At 40.4% G+C, this 21,379-nt stretch overlaps 1 protein-coding gene across 1 annotated transcript in view; it reads left to right on the top strand.

The window, feature by feature from the left end:
- The window catches only part of TRPC4 (transient receptor potential cation channel subfamily C member 4), a 471,854-nt gene that overhangs the window by 324,159 nt on the left and 126,316 nt on the right, over window positions 1–21,379 (top strand). Inside the window, exon 9 of the mRNA XM_058166773.1 lies at window positions 3,233–3,428. Within this exon, the coding sequence (XP_058022756.1) occupies window positions 3,233–3,428 (196 nt within the window). The remainder of the gene's footprint in view (window positions 1–3,232; window positions 3,429–21,379) is intronic.

Here is a 21,379-nt window from a genome sequence, read left to right as displayed (position 1 = left end):
TCTTTACCACAAGCAGCTGTAGGACACTGATCATTGCATGATTCACCTTGTACTTGCTTACAGGCAAAGACTTAAAACCACAAAACCAACAATTAAATCAGTGAAGACTTGGACTTAGGAGGCAAAGTTAAAGCTACAGGCTTGCTTTGAATACACTGATTGGAATTTTTTTGAAGATACCTCTGCAGACCTGGATGAACTCACAGATACTGTAACATCATATGTCAGCTTTTGTGAAGACCTATGTGTATCGACAAGGAACTTGCGAATATAAAGTAACAACAAACCTTGGTTCATACCTAAACTTAAGCAGCTACGTCATTCCAAAGAGGAAGCCTACAGAAAAGGTGATAAAATGCTGTACAATCAGGTTAGAAATGTACTAACAAGGGAGATCAGAGCAGCAAAAAGAAGCTACTCTGAAAAGCTAAAGAATCAGTTTTCAGCAAATGAACCAGCAAACATGTGGAAAACTCTTAAAAATATCACCGGCTATGGCAAACATCCTTCCCAGCCTGAAGGTAATCAACATCTGGCAGATGACCTGAATGAGTTTTACTGCAGGTTTGAAAGGAAACTACAGCCACCTATCTCCACAACCCCCATCTCAGACACACCAACAACAGCCAAGCCTCCTACAAGTGACCCCATCCCATTGGATTCACAACCCTTAGTGATCACAGAAAAGGAAGTGCAGGACCTATTTCACAGACAAATGCCAGGAAAAGTTCCAGGCCCAGACAAGATAACTCCTTCTTGCTTAAAAGTCTGTGTTGACCAATTAGCCCCCATCTTCACCCATATCTTCAATAAATCACTAGAGATGTGCTATGTTCCTTCTTGCTTCAAACACTCTACCATCATCCCAGTGCTGAAGAAGCCCACCATTAAGGAACTGAATGACTACAGACCAGTTGCTTTAACATCTGTAGTCATGAAAACCTTTGAAAGGCTAGTGCTTTTCTACTTGAAAACCATCACGGATCCGCTGTTAGACTCCTTGCAATTTGCATACCGAGCAAATAGATCAACAGATGATGCTGTTAATATGGCTCTGCACTACATCCTGCAACATCTTGAGTCTCCAAAGACCTATGCAAGGGTCTTCTTTGTAGACTTTAGTTCAGCATTCAATACCATCATTCCAGACACTCTTCTAACTAAGCTAAACCAGCTACAGGTACTTGAACAGACTTGTAAGTGGATCACAAGCTTCCTAACAAACAGGAAGCAGCAGGTGAAGCTAAGCGGGATCATATCAGATATCTGTACAATTAGCACAGGGGCCCCCCAAGGCTGTGTGCTCTCCCCACTTCTCTTCTCTCTGTATACCAATGACTGCATCTCCAACGATCCATCTGTTAAGCTACTGAAGTTCGCAGATGACACAACAGTGATCGGTCTCATTCGAGACAATGACGAATCTGCATATAGACGAGAGGTCGAACGACTAGCCTTGTGGTGCAACCGAAACAATCTGGAATTGAACACACTCAAAACCGTAGAAATGGTGGTAGACTTTAGGAGAAACCCTTCCATACTTCCACCTCTCATAATACTAGACAACACAGTATCAACAGTAGAAACCTTCACATTTCTAGGTTCTACCATATCGCAAGATCTAAAATGAACAGCTAACATCAAAAACATCATCAAAAAAGGACAACAAAGAATGTTCTTTCTGCACCAACTCAGAAAGCTCAAACTGCCCAAGGAGCTACTGATCCAGTTCTATAGAGGAATTATTGAGTCTGTCATTTGCACCTCTATAACTGTCTGGTTTGGTTCTGCAACCCAACAAGAAAGACACAGACTTCGGAGGATAATTAGAACTGCAGAAAAAATAATTGCTACCAACCTGCCTTCCATTGAGGACCTGTACACTGCACGAATCAAGAAGAGGGCTGTGAAAATACTTACAAATCGCTCACATCCTGGACATAAACTGTTTCAACTCCTACCCTTAAAATGACGCTATAGAGCCCTGCACACCAGAACAACTAGACACAAGAACAGTTTTTCCCCGAAGGCCATCACTCTGCTAAACAAATAATTCCCTCAACACTGTCAAACTATTTACAAAAATCTTCATAATAATGGTATAATAATTGAAACTACAATTTCAAAAAAGCCAACTATGAACACCTACCTCTCATCTCTTGACCGGCAAATTCTATTCTCAACCTGTATCACTGCTGAAGGCCACTATAGAGTTTTCCTACTTGAAGTCAATAGAGTCATTAAACTATACGTACCACAAACCACCACCAAAATCAGGGGAAAAAATTACCCATATCAATAAAAAAGCTCCAATAAAAAAAAAAATCCCTCTGGCGAAGAAACAAAACTGGTTATGTAGCCAACTTCAGAAACCGCTACAAAAATATATGCAACCAAATAAAAATTGAATGCACCAATTACCACACCAAACAAGAAGAAGACCTTCTGCGCACAAAATCCAATTGTGCTTTTTATAATTTTGTGAACAACAAACCTAAAGACTCGAGATCCATCCCACCACAAAAAGGATCTAACAACAAATAATATAATGATGAAACAGTTAAAGCAAATCTCTTTAACACATTCTTTGGCTCAGTCTTTGTTAACAGTAATAGCTCATACTCAACATTCCCCAGTCAATGGAGAAGCCAGTAAGAATTTGGAAGTTGTTCCTGCTCCATTTTTTTTACACCCTTGGTTATTTTGTTTCTTTGTTTAGGTAAGGACATATCTCTGAAACAATGACCCAAAAGGGTATATACAGATTATCCTGTCATGCTTTAAATATTACTTTTAGTGTTGTGAAAAACTTTTGCATTAGCAATATTTAATTAGCCAAAATATGAAAGTTGATATTCTGTAACTGATTTTAGCAGTAATAAAAGTAACCTGAAAGTAGATATTACAATAAGTATCAGTCTATCATTAATATTGGCAGCCCATCATCCTGTACTTCCCTGCATTTTCTGGAAAAGCCTGCATCCTATTCTTATATTGTCATCCTATTCTTATATTGTCATCCTGTGCATTTTCCTGATCAAGAGCAACAAAATTGGCTGTCATAGTGAATTTGTTATGTAATTGAATTGGCTTGTTTAATTTATGATGAGATAATATTTTATTTAAAAGCAATAGTTACATTTTATTACTTTATATCTGTAGGTCTCTAACCACCTGGAATAAGTTATAATAATGATTCTTTGCTGCTTTTTTTGTTTGTTTTCTTTTCCAGTTTATTTGAAACTCTCCAGTCACTATTTTGGTCAGTCTTTGGACTCATCAATTTGTATGTGACCAATGTTAAAGCTCGACATGAATTCACTGAGTTTGTTGGAGCCACTATGTTTGGCACCTACAACGTCATCTCACTCGTGGTCCTGCTTAATATGTTGATAGCCATGATGAATAATTCCTACCAACTTATTGCTGTGAGTACTTAATATTTTGCATTTTATTCTGAAATGTTGACAATGATTTTTTGTATGTTTACAATTTTAGATTCTCTACCTCCAGAAAAACAAACACCAACTTACTGCAAATTTCAGAAAGACTACTAGTGAGCTTCACAACTCTATTCATATATCCAAACCAATCCAGCAAAGTCTAGTATATAAATTACTTTTCCTAACCAAAATATCCCTACTAATCAATAACTGTTTAAACATATCAAACTATGCTGAGCATTATCACCTGCTTCTCCCTCACCAATGACTGCCTCATTTAGTGACTATTCCAAGTGAGGCTAGTGTAACAAACTAGCCCATGCATTTACAACTGTCACATGACCCCACAGCCACATGATCTCCATTTGTGTCACTATTTGTGTCACCAGTCTTGTGTTTCACAACTAGCTTCCAATAAGCATAATTAATGGAAAACACAGAGTAAAATCACCAGTCATGGTCATGTGATATCTTGCTTATTATTACTTGCTTAGTAACTACAGTGTTTTGTTTAACAACCAAATGAGAAGACATCATAAGCCTGTGGCAGTCATAGTCATACTTAGTGACAATAGCCCTTAGTGATGCAGATACTGGTCACAATTATGGTTTTTAACTGAGACCTACCTGTTTTTTCAATTACTTACAGCTGAATACATATAGGTAGTCCTCAAATAACAAACAGTTGCTTAAAGACTGTTTTAAATTACAATAAACCCACTATAAAAAAGTTATGCCACACAGTACACACCCACTGTGCAGTCATATGATGACATTTTGAGTGCTTATAAAATCATAGGGCTGTTCCTGACCTCATTTGCTTCAGCTAGGCCTCAGTGCTCAAGGCTGTCAAGATCCTTCTGAATCTTGAATCTATCTTGAATCTATCTTCCAAAGTGTCATCGTAGTTCCCATCTTGGTGTTGTCTGCAAATTTGATTAGTTCCCCTTTAATCTGCTTCTCTTGATAATTTATAAAGATGTTGAAGAGTATTAGCCCAAAGCAGTATCTTAGCTGCCCTCAATATTGCTTCCCTCAATATTTATGTAGTTCCATTAAGACTACACACTGCATATGATTGGTCAGACAATTGCAAATCCATTTGGTGGTGGTACTGTTTATCCCATATTTTTCTGTCTTACTAAGAAGTAAGCTGTAGTCTACTTTATCAAATGCATTAGTGAAGTCCAAGTATATTATATTTATAGCATTTTGCTGGTCCAGTAATATAGTCACTTTATGAAATAAGCCAATAAGGTTTGTCTGACATGACCAAACCATGCTGGCTTCTAGTAATCACCTTGTTCATTTCTAGGTGCTGATTATCAGAATGCAGTTAATAAAATAAATAATAGTACCATAATCAGAAGCCAACAAAAACCATTCTATGAACTAAATACTCATGAAAATAAAATGATTTTAATTGCCTTCCAGAAGGCAATGAGAATTTGGCCCAGACACACCTCCTATGGTAATACATTCTACAATGTGAGAGTCTGCCTTCTAATACATCCTCCTCTTATCTTCCCCCCAACCACAGAAATAGACAGGCAGCTGTTTCGAGAAGCAAATTTACCTTTCACAAACCTTTTTCTCTGTTCTATAACACAGTCAGCCACTTTTTTCAGAAAACATATTTCAAACAGTCTGCTATTCTTTTCATTCTTAACAATTCTCTTCAAGATGGTATTGGATTATGTACCTTAGGAAAAAGGAAGTAGATGAAAGAGATTTATATTAATGTAAATACCATAATATAGTATTTCATTGGGCTAATTGCAAAATAGAAAGTATCAACACAATAAAATCACAACCTTTTCAAAATTACAAAGAGTCCTCTTTGTAATAAAACAGTAACCTAAAACAATTCTTTGATAACTAAATAAACCAGTTAAACCAGTTTACTGGCAGTGATGTCATTGTGAAGAGGGTGAGGGAACAGGGTGCCGTAACCGAAACCCAAAAATTCTTTACCAGGAGCTCTTCTATGGCATTCTCGATTCTGTAGAGATTGGGAAACAAAAGGGGAAGATCCGAAGCCCCCGGACGACATGCAATCATTTGGGAGGACAAGGGACAAATCTTCTTAAAACCAGTGGAGAAGAAGTCAGCCTGTAAGGTGGACCAGGAGCAATGGTGGCTATATAGAGTGGAAGCAAAGAGTGGAAAAAACAGTTTTGAGTGGCAAACGGAGTGGGCCCATAAGAAGGAGACGAGAAAAAAAATGGAGAAATGGAGGTGCAGAGCAAGGGAGACGCAAAAGGGACAAACAAGACAAGTCCAATAAAGCGGCGACCAAATTGGATGACAAAGCTGTACAAGACAGACGGGAAAAGAAGTTAGTGTGAACAAAGGAGGATTCCAGAGAGTGAAACAACAGAATGAGAGGAAGATTAGTGGCAAAGATAGGACCCCTGGGACAGAGGGAAACGGAGAGTGGAAAAAAATGGAAGAAACCAAAATTATCTCATGAGGCTAAGAAGAAACTTAGAAACTTACATTTGAAAAATCTGAAAAATCTAAATTGTGACTGGTGATTGTAAAAACTGAGATATAAAAAGCAAAAAGAAAAGACAAGAAATGGATAGATGTACTTGAGGGTGGAGCTAAAGATTTGAAAGAGACTGATGTAATAGCACGGCAGAAAATTATAACCAGAAGCTAAATATGAGAAGGGAAAAGATGGACAAAGAAGTACAAAATAAAAATAAAAGACATATTGATAGAGATAGATAGATAGATAGATAGATAGATAGATAGATAGATAGATAGATAGATAGATAGAGATATGTAGTAAAGTAAGAAAAAGTAATGTATTAAATTTATATTTAATTATTGTAATTCTACTGAGATTGAAAGAGTGGAATGATATAGAGCATAAAGAATTATTGAATGAATGAATAAGTCATTAAGTGAATTATAATAGTATATAAAGAACAAATAGAATTAGAAGAAAAGTAATTAAAAGAATAGTATTGTTTAAATATACTGTAAATTAATATTTAAATATATTGTATAATAGATGAACTCAGATTAAGTTGAAATATAATTGTTGTTGAATGAGTAAAAATGATAGAAATAAGAGTATCTAAAAAAAATTAACGTTTAATAATTATATGATAGTGTGGCAAAACTTTACACGAGCTTTAAAACAACCATAGCATTATGTCAACCGTAACAACCCTATCTAAAACAGGGAAAAAGCCAACTACAAACCCTATATAGTGGCATCACCACTAAATCAGAGAACAATAGACAATATGATGGGAAAAGAAAAGGAAAAACCGGAAGTGACAGCAAATAGTTTGCAAAACATGTTCCAGATGATTCAAGAAGCCCTATTAAAAACACAAGAGAAAATTGCAGATTATCATGAAGAAATGAAAATATTCCATACAGAAATTAAAAATGAAATTGGAGAAGTAAAAGAGGATATTAAAAATATGAATGATAAAATTGGGGACATTCAATAACAGAAAATGAACAAAGAATTAAAAAATGGAAACAAAAATAGATCAAGTAGAGACAAAAATGGAGACAATGGAGCAGAAATCTCTTCAATTAAATAAAGAATTATCAGACTCGATAGCAGTGTTGGAAATGGAGAAAGCCATGTATTTCCTGTGCTTCCAAAACAATAGAAGTTCTCTAAAATGAAGACCTGGGTGAAAAGATGGCAGAAATAGTGTCAGAAATAGAACAAAGAGATAAGACAGAAATAAGAGGACAAATAAATGAAATTTATTGTGTACATACTAATTATATAAGACACAGATTGGCAAGGGAATTACATATTAGAATTACAAAAAGAACAACTAGAGATGAAGTATAAGAAATCACGAGAAGAAACACTGACCTACAAGGGCAAAGAAATTATAATTTTAAAACAAATACCACGAAGGATTAGGAACCAACGCCAACAATATCAATTTCTAACAACTCAATTCATTACGTACAAAATGATGTTTAGCTGGCTGACACCAGATGGGATTTTAATAACATGGCAAGGCAAAAAATATAAAGTAGAATTAAAGAAAGCAAGAGAATTTTATAATCTGCACTTTACACAGGAAGAGGAACAGGAAAGTAAAGAAGAAACAGAGAGCAAAAACCAGGAAGAAGAGCAAATAGAAGAAATGGAGCAAGAAAGAGAAATAAGAAAGAGTCAGAAAAAGAACGAGACAAAAGAGAAGAGGAGGAAGTAAGAACACAGATGGAGACAAGGAATAAAAAGAAAACAACAACAGTAGGCAATGGAAGAGGCAATCAAACTTTTTTCAGTAAATATAAATGGACTAAATGCACCAAAGAAGAGAACACAAACTTTCACAAAATTACGAAAATTGGAAGCAGACGTGATATGTGTTCAAGAGGTACATATTAAAAAAGGATATCAAAAACTATTAGAGAATCCAAAATTAGGAAAATTATACACATTATTGATACAAAAAAAAAGGAAAGAGGAGTAGCGGTCTATGTAAAAGAAAGGATAAAATCAAAGCTAATCTATGCAGACGACGAAGATAGAACCGTAATGGTAGAATTAGAAATGAAGAAAAAAAATCATTATTAATAGTAATATATGCCCCCAACAAAAACCAACACGAATTCTTTAAAAAAATATACAGTAAAGTAATAGATTTAGAATATGAAAATATTTGTCGAATTGGAGATTATAACTCTATAGTAGATTATTAGAGCAACAAGAAAAATTTAAAAAGGAAAGAAATATTACCAAAAGAATTCTTTAAAATGGCATCGGAATTAAAATTGAGAGATGTATGGAGGGAAATACATGATATACATTCTACTCCTACCCACACCAATCTTGGTCTATAATAGCTATGGCCTGGATGACTGCAGATATTCGGACAGGTTTAGAAACAATAGAGATAGAGGTAAATGAATGGGTAGACCACAATCCAATAATCATAAAATGGAGGGGACAAAAAACATTTAGAAGATGGACAATGAACCAAAATATATGTAGAGATAAAGAGTACAAACAAATGCTAGAAAAGGAATTGGAATCATTCTTTACAATAAACAAAAAAGAAGACACCTCTTTACAAAACATTTGGGATACGACAAAAGCATATATACATGGATTGACTATTGCATATATAGGGAGAAAAAACAAGGAAAGGAGATAACAGCAAGAAAAATTATATGAAGAACTAAAGAAAGCAGAATATAAATTACAGGAAGATCCCCAAAATAAAAAAGTAAGAGAGGAATGGAACATAACCAAATATAAAATAAATCTGATAACTCAAAAGGAAGTAGCCCAGAAAATAAAAACGGCAAAACAAAACTATTTTGAATTTGCGAATAAAATTGGTAGATGGCTGGCATACAAACTGAAAAACGAAAAAGATAAAAGAATGATATATCAACTCAAAGATGAGAATGGGGTACTGCCATACAGAAGAGAATCTAAAAAGAAAATTATCCACTTTTTTCAAATTTATATAATCAGGAAGATATAGAGGGAAAAAAAGTTAAACAATATATAGAAAGATCAGAAATGAACAAAATTACAGAAGAACAAAAAGAAATATTAAATAGACCAATAACTAAACTTGAGTTTGAATTGGCACTGAAAAAAAATAATAATAAAACACCAGGTCCAGATGGACTACTGGTGGAAATATATAAAAACTCACAGGAAATATTTGGACAGATAATTCTAGAACGATATAACAATGCTCTAGAAAATGCAAAAATCCTGACAACTTGGACAGAGGCAATAATTACCATTATTCCCAAAGAAGATGGCAACAGGAAAAGAGCCCTTTTTCTCACCTACTGCAGCATGAAGATCTACAAGACCCTTGCATCACCCGTGGACATTAAATCAATAGCATGGTCAACCCTACAGAACGTCTTGAAGGACCACTATGCTCCCACTGCAAGCCCAATAGTGAGCTGAAATGAATTTTATCACTGGTGGCAAAGAGAAGATAAATGACTGTGTGGCAAAACTGTGGAAAATTGCAAACAAATGCGAATTTGACAACCAAGAAGAGATGATGAAGGATTGAGTCAACTTGGACATGAGAGACCTGACCCTACAGAAGAAACTGCTAATCCATAGAGGGGTCACATTCAAAGATGTGGTCAAAGATGCTAGAGCCGGAGGCGTGGCCGACGTCGCGACGAGATGGACGCAAACCCCCGGACTCTGGGGGGAGGGCCAAAAATTCCGTCGTATGGGGGTCCGCTATGGGCCATAGCTGTCCTGCAGGGACAGCGAAGAAAGAAGGAGCCGCCGGTGTGAACAAGGAAGTTGCAAATTCCCTGTAGCGCCGGCCATTGTCTTTCAATCCTGCGATGAGGATCGCAGCCATCACCAGCTGCCAAAAGAACATGCAGGAGGTTGAAGCGGAGAAATTGAACAGGATATTGAAGCCGGATGAGTGAACAACAGCTCACGAAGAGGCACTTTGATTGATTTTAAGAAAAAACCTTGAAATAGTGGCTAAACTTTTTCAAAAAAAAAAAAGATGCCAGAGCCACAGAATCATCAGATAACTCTGCTGCTGACATCCAAAAGACAAGCAGAGTCCATCGCACACAAAGGAAACCAGACTGAGCGACTGAGGTCCCAGAATACGATGAGGAGTGGGAGGAGGAAGCAGTGCACTGTATATACCTGGAAAGAAGGGCAAGCCCAAAAGACAATTACTTTAAACAATCCCATTGCTCTGGATGCATGAGGTTTCATGCTAGGACACCTGCCAGTTTAAAGAGGCTATGTTGTGACCCAGGTTCCTGGACCCGGACTCCTGGACTCGGATGATTCAGAAAGTGAGGGAGAAGACCTGGCAAGCCCTGCTTCTCTTGAGCCCTCTCCCTCCCTGGCACCCACTCAAAGGGAGGAGGAGGGGCTGGCAAGGCCTGATTCTCTGGAGCCTTCTTCTGATTTGGCAACACCCCAAGAACAGTTTTGGAGTGATGCAAGACTGCGCAGACGTGACCGGCGTGCGCAGCAGAAGCAACGTTGGGATAAAGCCAAGTAATAATTGTCATGCAGTGACATCTGCAGAGACTATAAATAGGAGGCGGGACTTCCTGGTTTTTTGTCTTGGACAAAGCAATGAATTGGCGCGGGCAAACTGTATCAATGGAGGGAAGAATATATTCGTGAGTAATTCTGGCCTTATCTATAATTTCCTCGTTATCTCCAGAAACTTGGCAGGCCCGTGGGTAGACGTGGCCAGGACATCTATCTATGTAAATAAAAGGAGAAAAGGAGGCCTCTGACTGACTCTTTGCTGGGAGTATTGGGGGGGGGGAAACAGAGCAGGCTATCTGCCGCCGGTGCCAGAGAAAGGGCCACATAGCCGAGGCCTGCAGAATCGCTCAACCTATTCCCTACCAAACCTAATCCCAGCCTGGCCTAAGGACACAAGGGCAAGCAAAGCCAGGGTTCAAAAGGAACAAATGCCAGGAAGAACCTTACCAAGAAGTGAGGGGAATAAATCAGATGACCATGGGGCACTCAGATGCATGTGACACCAATAAATATCATGACACCATTCCCATAGAAGAAACACCTTGCAGTATGGAGCTAGACACATGATCCTTCTTTACCATTGTGTCCTGGTGGACACTGAAGAGCCTCATCCCGACCATAGAAAAAATGCAACTCAAACTGCAGAACTTCACCTTAAATGATTTCCAAGGAAATAGCATCCCAGTGCTGGGAAAAGCATCAGTGAAAGTCACTTTCAACAAGTTCTGTGGCCAACTTCCCCTGACCATCATCAAAAATGACAGACTCACCCTGCTGAGCATCAAGTGGTTCAAGCCCCTGGGATTAGGGGTCACCGGCATCCACAAAATCAGTGGAAGCAAACCCTACAACCTGCTGGCAGATTTTTGGGGATGTTTTCGACAGGAGCCTAGGCAAATATACAGGAAAACCTGTATCTTTTAACCTAGACCCTAGTGTTACCCCGATCAGGCTAAAACCCCAGAGGGTCATCAGGGGATTGTAAGAATGAAGGCGTTGGCTCGAAGTTATATATGGTGATCAAACTTGGACCGGGATATTACAGAATGGGTGGCCACCTACACACTGTGCCAGGAAAACCGGCCAGCTCCACCTTGGGCACCCATCAGGGAGCAGGAAGTGCCTAAGGGCGCATGGTCATGGATTCATATCGACTTCGCAGGGCCTATGGGGGGGACAAACATTCTTAATTGTGGTTGACGATTATTCAAAATGGCTAGAGGTAGTCACCATGCCTAACTATAGAGGCAACTATCCAGGCCCTAAGGAAAACCTTTGCAACCCATGGTTACTGGACGTATTTGTATCCAACAATGGACCACAATTGATTACAAAGGCAATTGAATCGTTCCTGGCAGAACAAGGAATTAGGCATGCTCTGGTTGCCCCGTTCAGTCAAGTAATGGTCAAAAGGAACAAATGGTGCGACTGATCAAAGAGACACTAAAAAAGAGACACTTTTTGCCCTGGACAAATTTCTGGACAAAATAGACAAATTTCTCTTAGGCCAACATATTACCCACAGTGCAACCACTAACAGAAGTCTGGCAGGGTTATTGATGAGATGGAAATCAAAGTCACAGTTAGATAGGCTGCACCCCCATTATCACCACGAGACACCCCTGGACTCGACCAGGCAGACCAGGGCATTCGAAAAGGGAGATCTAGTATTTGCCCAAAACTACACAGGGTACAAGCTCGGGTAGTAACTTTAATGGGGCCAAAGTTGTACTAAGTGGAACTCAAGGATGACCGGGTATGGAGAAGGCACATTGACCAACTCCAGAATAAACTGGGAGAGTCCTGGTTGAGGCAACAAGAAGACCCAGTGGTCCAACTAGACCCAGGCCATCCTCGACTGCAAAATGATCCTCCACCCCAAGCAACATACAAACTGGCACCCGGCAACTCACACAATAGAAAAGTGCCCTAACTCCAAATAACACTGAAATCCTAGACTCAAGCCCTTATCTGAAGAAGTGGGAGTCCAGCGAAGTGATCCAGGAGCCAGAGAAGGAGGAGCCAGGGTGGAGTCCTCCACGCCCATGGCACTGTTCCAGGAGGTTCCTTTCAAGGACTCAAGAGCAACAGCAGGCCTGACTGCCCAGGCAGCCGCTGCTAGAACAAATGAACTGAGCAGGTCCGGTCATGCCCTCAAGCACCCTGCCTACCTGCATGACTACATAACTCAAGTCCAAACCTGACTGGTTAGGTTACATCTAGGAAGAGAGGGGTGTCACATACTGATGTACGAAGCACCTATTTGCATGCCCACTGCTGATTGATAATCTAGCGGTGGGGAAAAAAGAATTGCTGTCAGTAGCCGACTGACAGCTCTCTTTTAAAAGAGAGTTCTGGCAGCCTGCTGGCAAGGCTTTTCTGATCGCAGCTAGAAATAAAAGGGCTGAAACTTCCACCTGGGTTCCTCCTCTTATTTTGCACCCCCTATCTAACAGATGGATGGCATGGTTTTGAGAACCAGTCATAAATACCTCTTGTTCAGTGCTGTCATATCTTTGAACAGTTGTTGAACAAGTGGTCAATACGTAAAGGCTACCTGTTCTCATCATACTATTGCCTTTTTGGGTAAGCAGTACAGAAAGGGAGTAAGAAATACTAAGCCAAGGGAACTAAAGGCATAAGGTAAGAAAAAGAAATGAAACTAAATATTTCATTATATTTCTCCATACCTCCACAGGTGTCTAGGGCAATTCACCATGGCCAGGTCAGTGCAGATGGCTGGGAACAGACAGAATGGCATGGCTGCATTGGCACAGATGACTCAGCACAAAAGGACCCAGATTGTTGGGGGGGCAATAAGTTGACTTTGTAAATATATACAAATAGAATGAGACTATTGCCCTATACATTGTAAGCCGCCCTGAGTCTTCGGAGAAGGGCGGGGTATAAATGTAAACAAAAAAAAAAAAAAAACTTGGTGCATCCAGTTTGATGCGGATAGTGAGAGTGGCTGGGTCAATGTGGACAGGTCAGCACACCTGGGTGGGTATGACCGCATTGGCACAGTACAAGTCTCCCCAGTCAACTGGATATGGGGACCATTTGGTGCCCCACCAGAAGGAACATCAGCCCTAATGTACCAGCCAATGGGACATGGCCGAAGAGGTTGTAGAAAAAATGCTTTTAAAAGGTTCTGATGATCCCAGCTGAGCCACGCGATCATCAGAGGCTTTTTTTTTACTTTTAAAAGCTTTTTTTCTGCCGAAGAAAAAATTCTTTCAAAAAAAAAAACACCTCTGATGATCACACAGCTCAGTTGGGCATGGGGGGGAGCAGGGATTTTTGCTACCAGTTCTCCGAACCATCTGCCACCATCACTACCGGATTGGGAAATCCAGTCCAAACCGGGAGCATTTTACCCCTGATCAAATGGCTTATTTGACTGCATTTGTAGCTAGGGAGAGGGGTATTGTGTTTTTATTTTTATTTTTTTCTATACTTGTTTATTGCTTGTAAGTTGCCTAGAGTTGCTGCGAGCAAGTAGTGCTATATAAATTTTCTACATAAATAAAATAAAAAAATAAAAATTCCTCCTTCATAACCAATATAAGAAGAACAATAAAATTAATTAGGGTAAATGGCCTTCTTTATGCATTAAATAAGTTTTCATTTTATAAAAAGGGTATTTGCAAGTATACAGTATTTGTATATATATACAGTACAAATATACAATATTACAAATATATTTATACAAATATACAGTATTACATGGAAAGGAGGCCTATTTCCTTTGGTCTTCTTTGTTCAAGACAAGCTTGGTTTTCTTAGATGCTGATATCACCTCTTTGGAGAATTCACTTTCTTGTCCAGTATTTTTTTTTCCAACTGAAGTTAAAAAATATTAACTTCTATTAAATGAGCCAATTTAGCATAAATTGTTATATACTTATAACGTTATAAGTAGAACATTATAAGCAAGTTAGCCTCCTCTTTGGTGATGCCTTTTTTAAGTCACAGAGCTACATTTGAAATGAAACAAACAGTTTGAAATATATTTATAAGGATTTGAACGGAATACTCCCCAGTGCAACCATATTATTATATGAACCTATAAAATAATGTGCTTTGTCTAATGCAGCAAATACAATTTGGCAAAATGAAATTATTTCATGAGCTGCAGTGGTGAGGCACTGGTTTTACATAATCCAAGTAGGCCTTTTGCCTCCCTATTATCTAGAAAATAATGACTTAAACAGTTTTCACTCATTCAACTGTAGAGCTATCCAGTGGCCAAGTTTGGACATTGGGGCATTTGGAGAACATAAAGATAATATAATACCATCATACTCCTGCCCTCAAGGGAATTTCTTTTGTGAGGTAACCTGAAATATAGCAATAGCACTTAGACTTATATACCACTTCATAGTGGTTTACAGTCCTCTCTAAGCAGAGTCAGCATATTGTTCCCAACAATCTAGGTCCTCATTTTACCAACCTCAGAAGAATGGAAAGCTGAGTCAACTTTCAGCCAGTCAGAATCAAACTTCTGACAGTTGGCAGAATTAGCCTGCAATACTCAGTGGTGGGATTCAATTTTTTTAACAACCGTTTCTGTGGACGTGGCTTATTTTGGGGTGTGTCTAGCTGGTCATGTGATCGGGTGGTGTGTGGCTGGCTGGTCATGTGACCAGGTAGGCGTGGCTGGCTGGTCATGTGACTGGATGGGTGTGGCTAGCTGGTCATCTGACCGGGTGGCCATGGCTATGGGCATAGAAACTACTCAGAGGGCTAAAAAAAGTCATTTCTGACCAGTCCTCGCACTTTTGACCAGTCCTCACACTTTTGACCGGTCCGCGCACTTATGACCATCCTCACATTAATGCCCATTGCAGCATTTTTAGCAACCATGTCACTCATTTCACAACTGCTTCTCTTAACCACAGTTACAAGATAGGGTGCAAAATGTAAAATGTGAGGACAATCGTAGGTGTGGGGACCGGTGAAAAGTGTGAGAACAGGTCAAAAATAACTTTTTCAGCCCTCTGAGTAGTCCCTATGCACAAAATGCTGCAAACAAGCATAAATGATGACCGGTCATAAGTGTGAGGACTGGTCAAAAGTGCAAGAACCTGTCAGAAATCACATTTTTCAGCCCTCTGGGTAGTCCCTATGTGCAAGGGACTACTCAGAGGGCTGAAAAAGTTATTTTTGACCTGTCCTTGCACTTTTGACCAGTCCTTGCACTTATGACTGTCCTCACATTTTATGTTTTGCACCCTATCTTGTAACCGTAGTGAAGAGAAGCAGTTGTGAAATGAGTGACACGGTTAAGAATGCTGCAACAAGCATAAATGTGAAGATCGTCATAAATGCACATAGGGACTACCCAGAGGACTGAAAAAAGTGGTTTCTGACAGGTTCTCACACTTTTGACCAGTCCTCACACTTATGACCGGTCATCATTTATGCCTGTTGCCGCATTTTTAATAGCCATGTCACTCATGTCACAACTGCGGTGCTTCATGTGACCGGGTGGACGTGGCCAGGTGGTCATGTAACATAGCTTCTTTGCCCTAATGACAGTTTGCTGCAATGTTCGTAAGTGTGAAAAACAGTCATAAGTCACTTTTTCAGTGCCATGCTTGTTAAACCAATTACCAGAACAAATCCATTCTCCCTCCCTCTTTCTCTCCATCTTTCTCCCCCCCTTTCTCTCCTTCATCTTTCTCCCCCCTTCTCTCAATCTTTCTCTCCTTAATCTCTCCTTCTCCCTCCTTCTCTTTCTCTCCATCTTTCTCCCCCTCCTTTCTCTCCTTCATCTTTCTCCCCTTCTATCCTTCATCTCTCTTTCTCTCCTTCATCATTTTCTGCCCCCCTCTTTCTCTCCATCGCTCTTTCTCCAAATGGGGTAGGGTAGGCTGGCCCTGCCCTGGTATTCTAACATTTCTTGCCTGAGAATTTCCTGTATATGAATTCGGTTGTGGAGTCTCATAAAATGACACTGTTTTCCCAATCAAGCAGTTATGTACGATTTTTTATTTAAAATGCATCACAGTAATTGTCAATTACACCTGCCCAGAGAGTCATCTCAGTTCTTCCACAATTGGGATAGAGTTATCATATTGATTTGTGCTTTGTTGTCTTTGCAGTAATTGGTAAATTAGCCATTAGCTCTTAGGTATAAAAATGTATCTCAGAGTTATGGCTGCATTATAACCAAAAGAAATCTATGCTGCTCCTGAAAAAAATTCTCTTTAAAATTGGAGGGCGAGAGGTTGCATGTCCCATCTTACATTTGCTGGCAATATGGTAATTCTATTCTTTGTTTTGGGGGAAAAGATTGTCTTCAAGGTTTTTTTCTTTTCATTTAGCCATGGTATGAATGGGAATTGGAAAAGAGCAGTATATTTTTGATGCATACTTAAAACAGTTGAGCAATTTCATTCAGCTCAATATGATAGAAAAATAGAAAGATGGATGGATGGATGGATGGATGGATGGATGGATAGATAGAAAGAAAGATGATAGATAAATAGATGATAAATAGGTTGATAGATACAGATAGATAGATGATAGATAGCTAGATAGATGATAGATAGATGATAGATAATAGTTAAATAGATGATAGATAGATGATAGATAAATAGATGATAAATAGGTAGATAGATACAGATAGATAGATGATAGATAGCTAAATAGATGATAGATAGATGATAGATAATAGTTAAATAGATGATAGATAGATGATAGATAAATAGATGATAAATAGGTAGATAGATACAGATAGATAGATGATAGATAGCTAAATAGATGATAGATTATAGATAATAGATAGTTAAATAGATGATAGATAGCTAAATAAATAGATGATAGACAGATAGCTAAATAGGCCGCGGTGTGGCTCAGGCTGTAAGATAGCCTGTTATTAAACACAGCTGCCTGCAATTACTGCAGGCTCGAGTCCCACCAGGCCCAAGGTTGACTCAGCCTTCCATCCTTTATAAGGTAGGTAAAATGAGGACCCAGATTGTTGGGGGGGCAATAAGTTGACTTTGTATATTAATATACAAATAGAATGAGACTATTGCCTTACACAATGTAAGCCGCCCTGAGTCTTCGGAGAAGGGCGGGATATAAATGTAAATAAAAAAGAAATAGATGATAGATCGCTAAATAGATGATAGCTAAATAGATGATGGATAGATGATAAATAGATAGATAAATAGATGATAGATAGATAGGTAAATAGATTATAGATAGCTAAATAGATAGATAGATAGATAGATAGATAGATAGATAGATAGATAGATAGATAGATAGATATTATCAATACGATGCCCGGTGATATTTTGGATAAAGCTCAACAAGGTGTCCATTTATTTAGGATATATCCCAGAGGCTGGTTTCATTTCTGTATCCAGGGGCTATATTAATAAACCAGGATCCAAAGTCTGCAAGGTTTGTTGGCAGGCCTTCTGTCTTGCAGCCCCTTTGTTGCAACTTTAGATGCTAGTTTATTAGTACAGCCATCGTATTAAGTGACAGAGCCAGTGAGAACAAGGCTAAAACATTCAATCTTTTGCAGAGAGCTGGATTTTGGGCAGAAGGTGAAAAAATAGCTGTAGGGAGTCAAGTGTCAGCTGAATAAAATTATCCAGCGAGGTGCTTCAATGGGCTGGCTACAGAGACACTTGGATGCTGGCAGGGCAGCTGCCCCCCCCATCTATGCACCTCTGCCCTCGCGATCCGAGCGCCATGTGGCTGCCGGCCGAAGCCTGCCTGTATCCAAGCGTCTCGCTGGCCAGCGAGGTGCTTCAATGGGCTGGCTAGAGAGACACTTGGAATGGATGCAGGCAGGGCAGTTGCCCTCCCCGATCTATCCACCTCTGCCCTCCCGATCCGAGCGCCATGCGGCTGCCAGCCGAAGCCTGCCTGTATCCAAGCGTCTCGCTGGCCAGCGAGGTGCTTCAATGGGCTGGCTAGAGAGACGCTTGTAATGGATGCAGGCAGGGCAGCTGCCCCCCCCGATCTATCCACCTCTGCCCTCCTGATCACGCGGCTGCCGGCCGAAGCCTGCCTGTATCCAAGCGTCTCGCTGGCCAGCAAGGTGCTTTAATGGGCTGGCTAGAGAGACGCTTGGATGCAGGCAGGCTTCTGTCAGATTGGATCCATGCACCCCGCTCCCCACCCAATCCAAGCGCCACGCGATTAAAGCCCCCACCGACTGAAGCCTACCTGCATCCAAGCGTCTCTCTAGCCAGCGATTAAAGTGCCTCACTGGCCACGTGGCCAGCGAGGCGCTTTAATCACTGGCTAGAGAGACGCTTAGATGGAGGCCTGCTTCAGTCAGTGGCCTCGCTGCGCACCGGATCCAAGCGCCATGCGGCCGCTGACAGACACCGGTAAGTAATGGTGGGGAGGGGAGGGGCAAGGGGCGGGGCAAACCGGCAATTTAACAAACGGTTCTGACGAACCACCTAGAACCGGCAGAATCCCACCACTGGCAATACTGTATTCCAATCATTGCACCACCACATCTCTTTCTGCCATCTGAGTCTTCATGAAATCTAAAGAGCAGAATAGTCCTTTGGTAATAATGGCATTTATAATGTTATAGAGAAATTGAATCATATAATAATTTAAAATTGATGAATATAACTTATAAATGAAGAGTAGAATTGCTAGTATATTTCTTGGCTAAGCATTTTAGCCTAATTCAAAGGGAAATCTGAGCTAAACTCTATCTGTTCCTCCAGAAGTATGTGATTTATTTCAAACTTATCCAATAATTTTTCCTATAGAAGTTTGGTGCATACAGATATCCTCACTTACTGATAGTAATTGGGATCAGGAATTCTGTTGCTAAATGGCACAGTCATAAGGCATACCCATCCTATAACTCCATCAACTTACAACAGCAGTTTTGGAAGTCCTAGTTGCTATCATTGCAGTCCCATGATTGTTTCTCTTAGTTATGAAGTTGTATCCAACCCATTGCGACCCCTATGGACAACTTTCCTCCAGGCCTTCCTGTCCTCTACCATCCCCCGGAGACAATTTAAGCTCACGCCAATTATTTCAGTGATTCCATCCAGTCACCTCATTCTCTGCTGTCCCTTTCTTCTTTTGCCCTCAATCGTTCCCAGCATTAGGCACTTGTCCAGTGAGTCCTTCCTTCTCATTAAGTGGCCAAAATATTTCAGTTTCATCTTCAGGATCTGGCCTTCTAAAGAATAGTCAGGGTTGATCTCCTCTAGGACTGACCGGTTTGATCGCCTTGCAGTCCAAGGGACTCAGAGGAATCTTCTCCAGCACCATAGTTCAAAGCCTCAATTCGTTGACGCTCAGCCTTCCTTATGGTCCAACTTTCACAACTATACTGTTGTGACCCAGGTTCCTGGACCCGGACTCCTGGACTCGGATGATTCAGAAAGTGAGGGAGAAGACCTGGCAAGCCCTGTTTCTCTTGAGCCCTTTCCCTCCCTGGCACCCACTCAAAGGGAGGAGGAGGGGCCGGCAAGACCTGATTCCCTGGAGCCTTCTTCTGATTTGGCAACGCCCCAAGAACAGTTTTGGAGTGATGCAAGACTGCGCAGATGTGATCGGCGTGCGCAGCAGCGGAAGAGTTGGGGGAAAGCCAAGTCATAATTGTCATGCAGTGACATCTGCAGAGACTATAAATAGGAGGTGGGACTTCCTGGTTTTTTGTCTTGGACAAAGCAATGAATTGGCGCGGGCTAACTGTCTCAATGGAGGGAAGAATATATTCGTGAGTAATTCTGGCCTTATCTATAATTTCCTCGTTATCTCCAGAAACTTGGCAGGCCCGTGGGTAGACGTGGCCAGGACATATATCTATGTAAATAAAAGGAGAAAAGAAGGCCTCTGACTGACTCTTTGCTGGGAGTATTGGAGGGAGGGAAACAGAACATATACATTGCAACTGGGAAAACCATAGCCTTGACTATACACACTTTGTTGGCAGGGTGATGTCTCTGCTTTTTAGTACGCTGCCTAACTTTGCCAAAGCTTTCTTTCCCAGGAGCAAGCATCTTTTAATTTCTTGGCTGCAGTCCCCATCTGCGGTGATCTTGGAGCCCAGGAAAATAAAATCTGTCACTACCTCCATTTCTTCCCCGTCTATTTGCCAGGAATTGAGAGGGCCGGGAGCCATGATCTTAGTTATCTTAATGTTTAATGTTATCTTAATTCAAACTAACTTTTGCACTCTCCTTCTTCACCTGCATCAGAAGGCTCTTCAGTTCCTCTTCGCTTTCGGCCATTAGAGTGGTATCTGAGATTGATGATATTTCTCCTGGCAATCTTAATTCCAGCTAGCCCCACCTTTCTCATGATGTGCTCTGCATATAAGCATTGTGACCCAGGCCCAAGTAGGTAGTAGGAAACTCAGTCAGTTTAAAAACAAACAAACTTTATTAGAACAGCTGAGAATTAACTCATTCTCAGCATAGTTCAACTAAATTAAAGCAAATTCCTCCCAACACAATTCCTCAGTCCTATTACCAACCTTGGTCCAATTAGGCAAACTGCCAATGGCCTTTCTTGGCAAAAGTTCAGAATACACCGATACGAAACAAATGCAACAAGACAAAGCTATCAACATTGTTTTCTGCAAAGAGCCCAAAGGCCATTGCTGGTTTTTTAGCCTTATGGGAGGGGCCAATCATCTCTTGGCCCTACTCCTGAGTCATCCTCTTTGCTTTAGTTGCTCTTGCCTTCTAGCAGCTCTTCTCATGCGTGCATTAGGAACAGGCTCCTCGTGTTCCTCTGCCTCACTATTGTCAGTCTCTGGAGGCTCTGGAGTCCGCACATCATTCCCCAATGGCCCTGGCCCCACCTCTGCCTCTGATGCAGAACCCTCATCCGGGCCTTCCCCAGCCTCCAGGACTGGCCCATGTTCTTCCTCAGCCTCATCACTGTCTGACTTCATTGCCAG

Source organism: Ahaetulla prasina, chromosome 2, assembly GCF_028640845.1.
Source record: "Ahaetulla prasina isolate Xishuangbanna chromosome 2, ASM2864084v1, whole genome shotgun sequence".
Lineage (NCBI taxonomy): Eukaryota > Metazoa > Chordata > Lepidosauria > Squamata > Colubridae > Ahaetulla > Ahaetulla prasina.
Note: the sequence above shows the minus strand (reverse complement) of the source record. Positions and strands in the feature narration are given on the sequence as shown.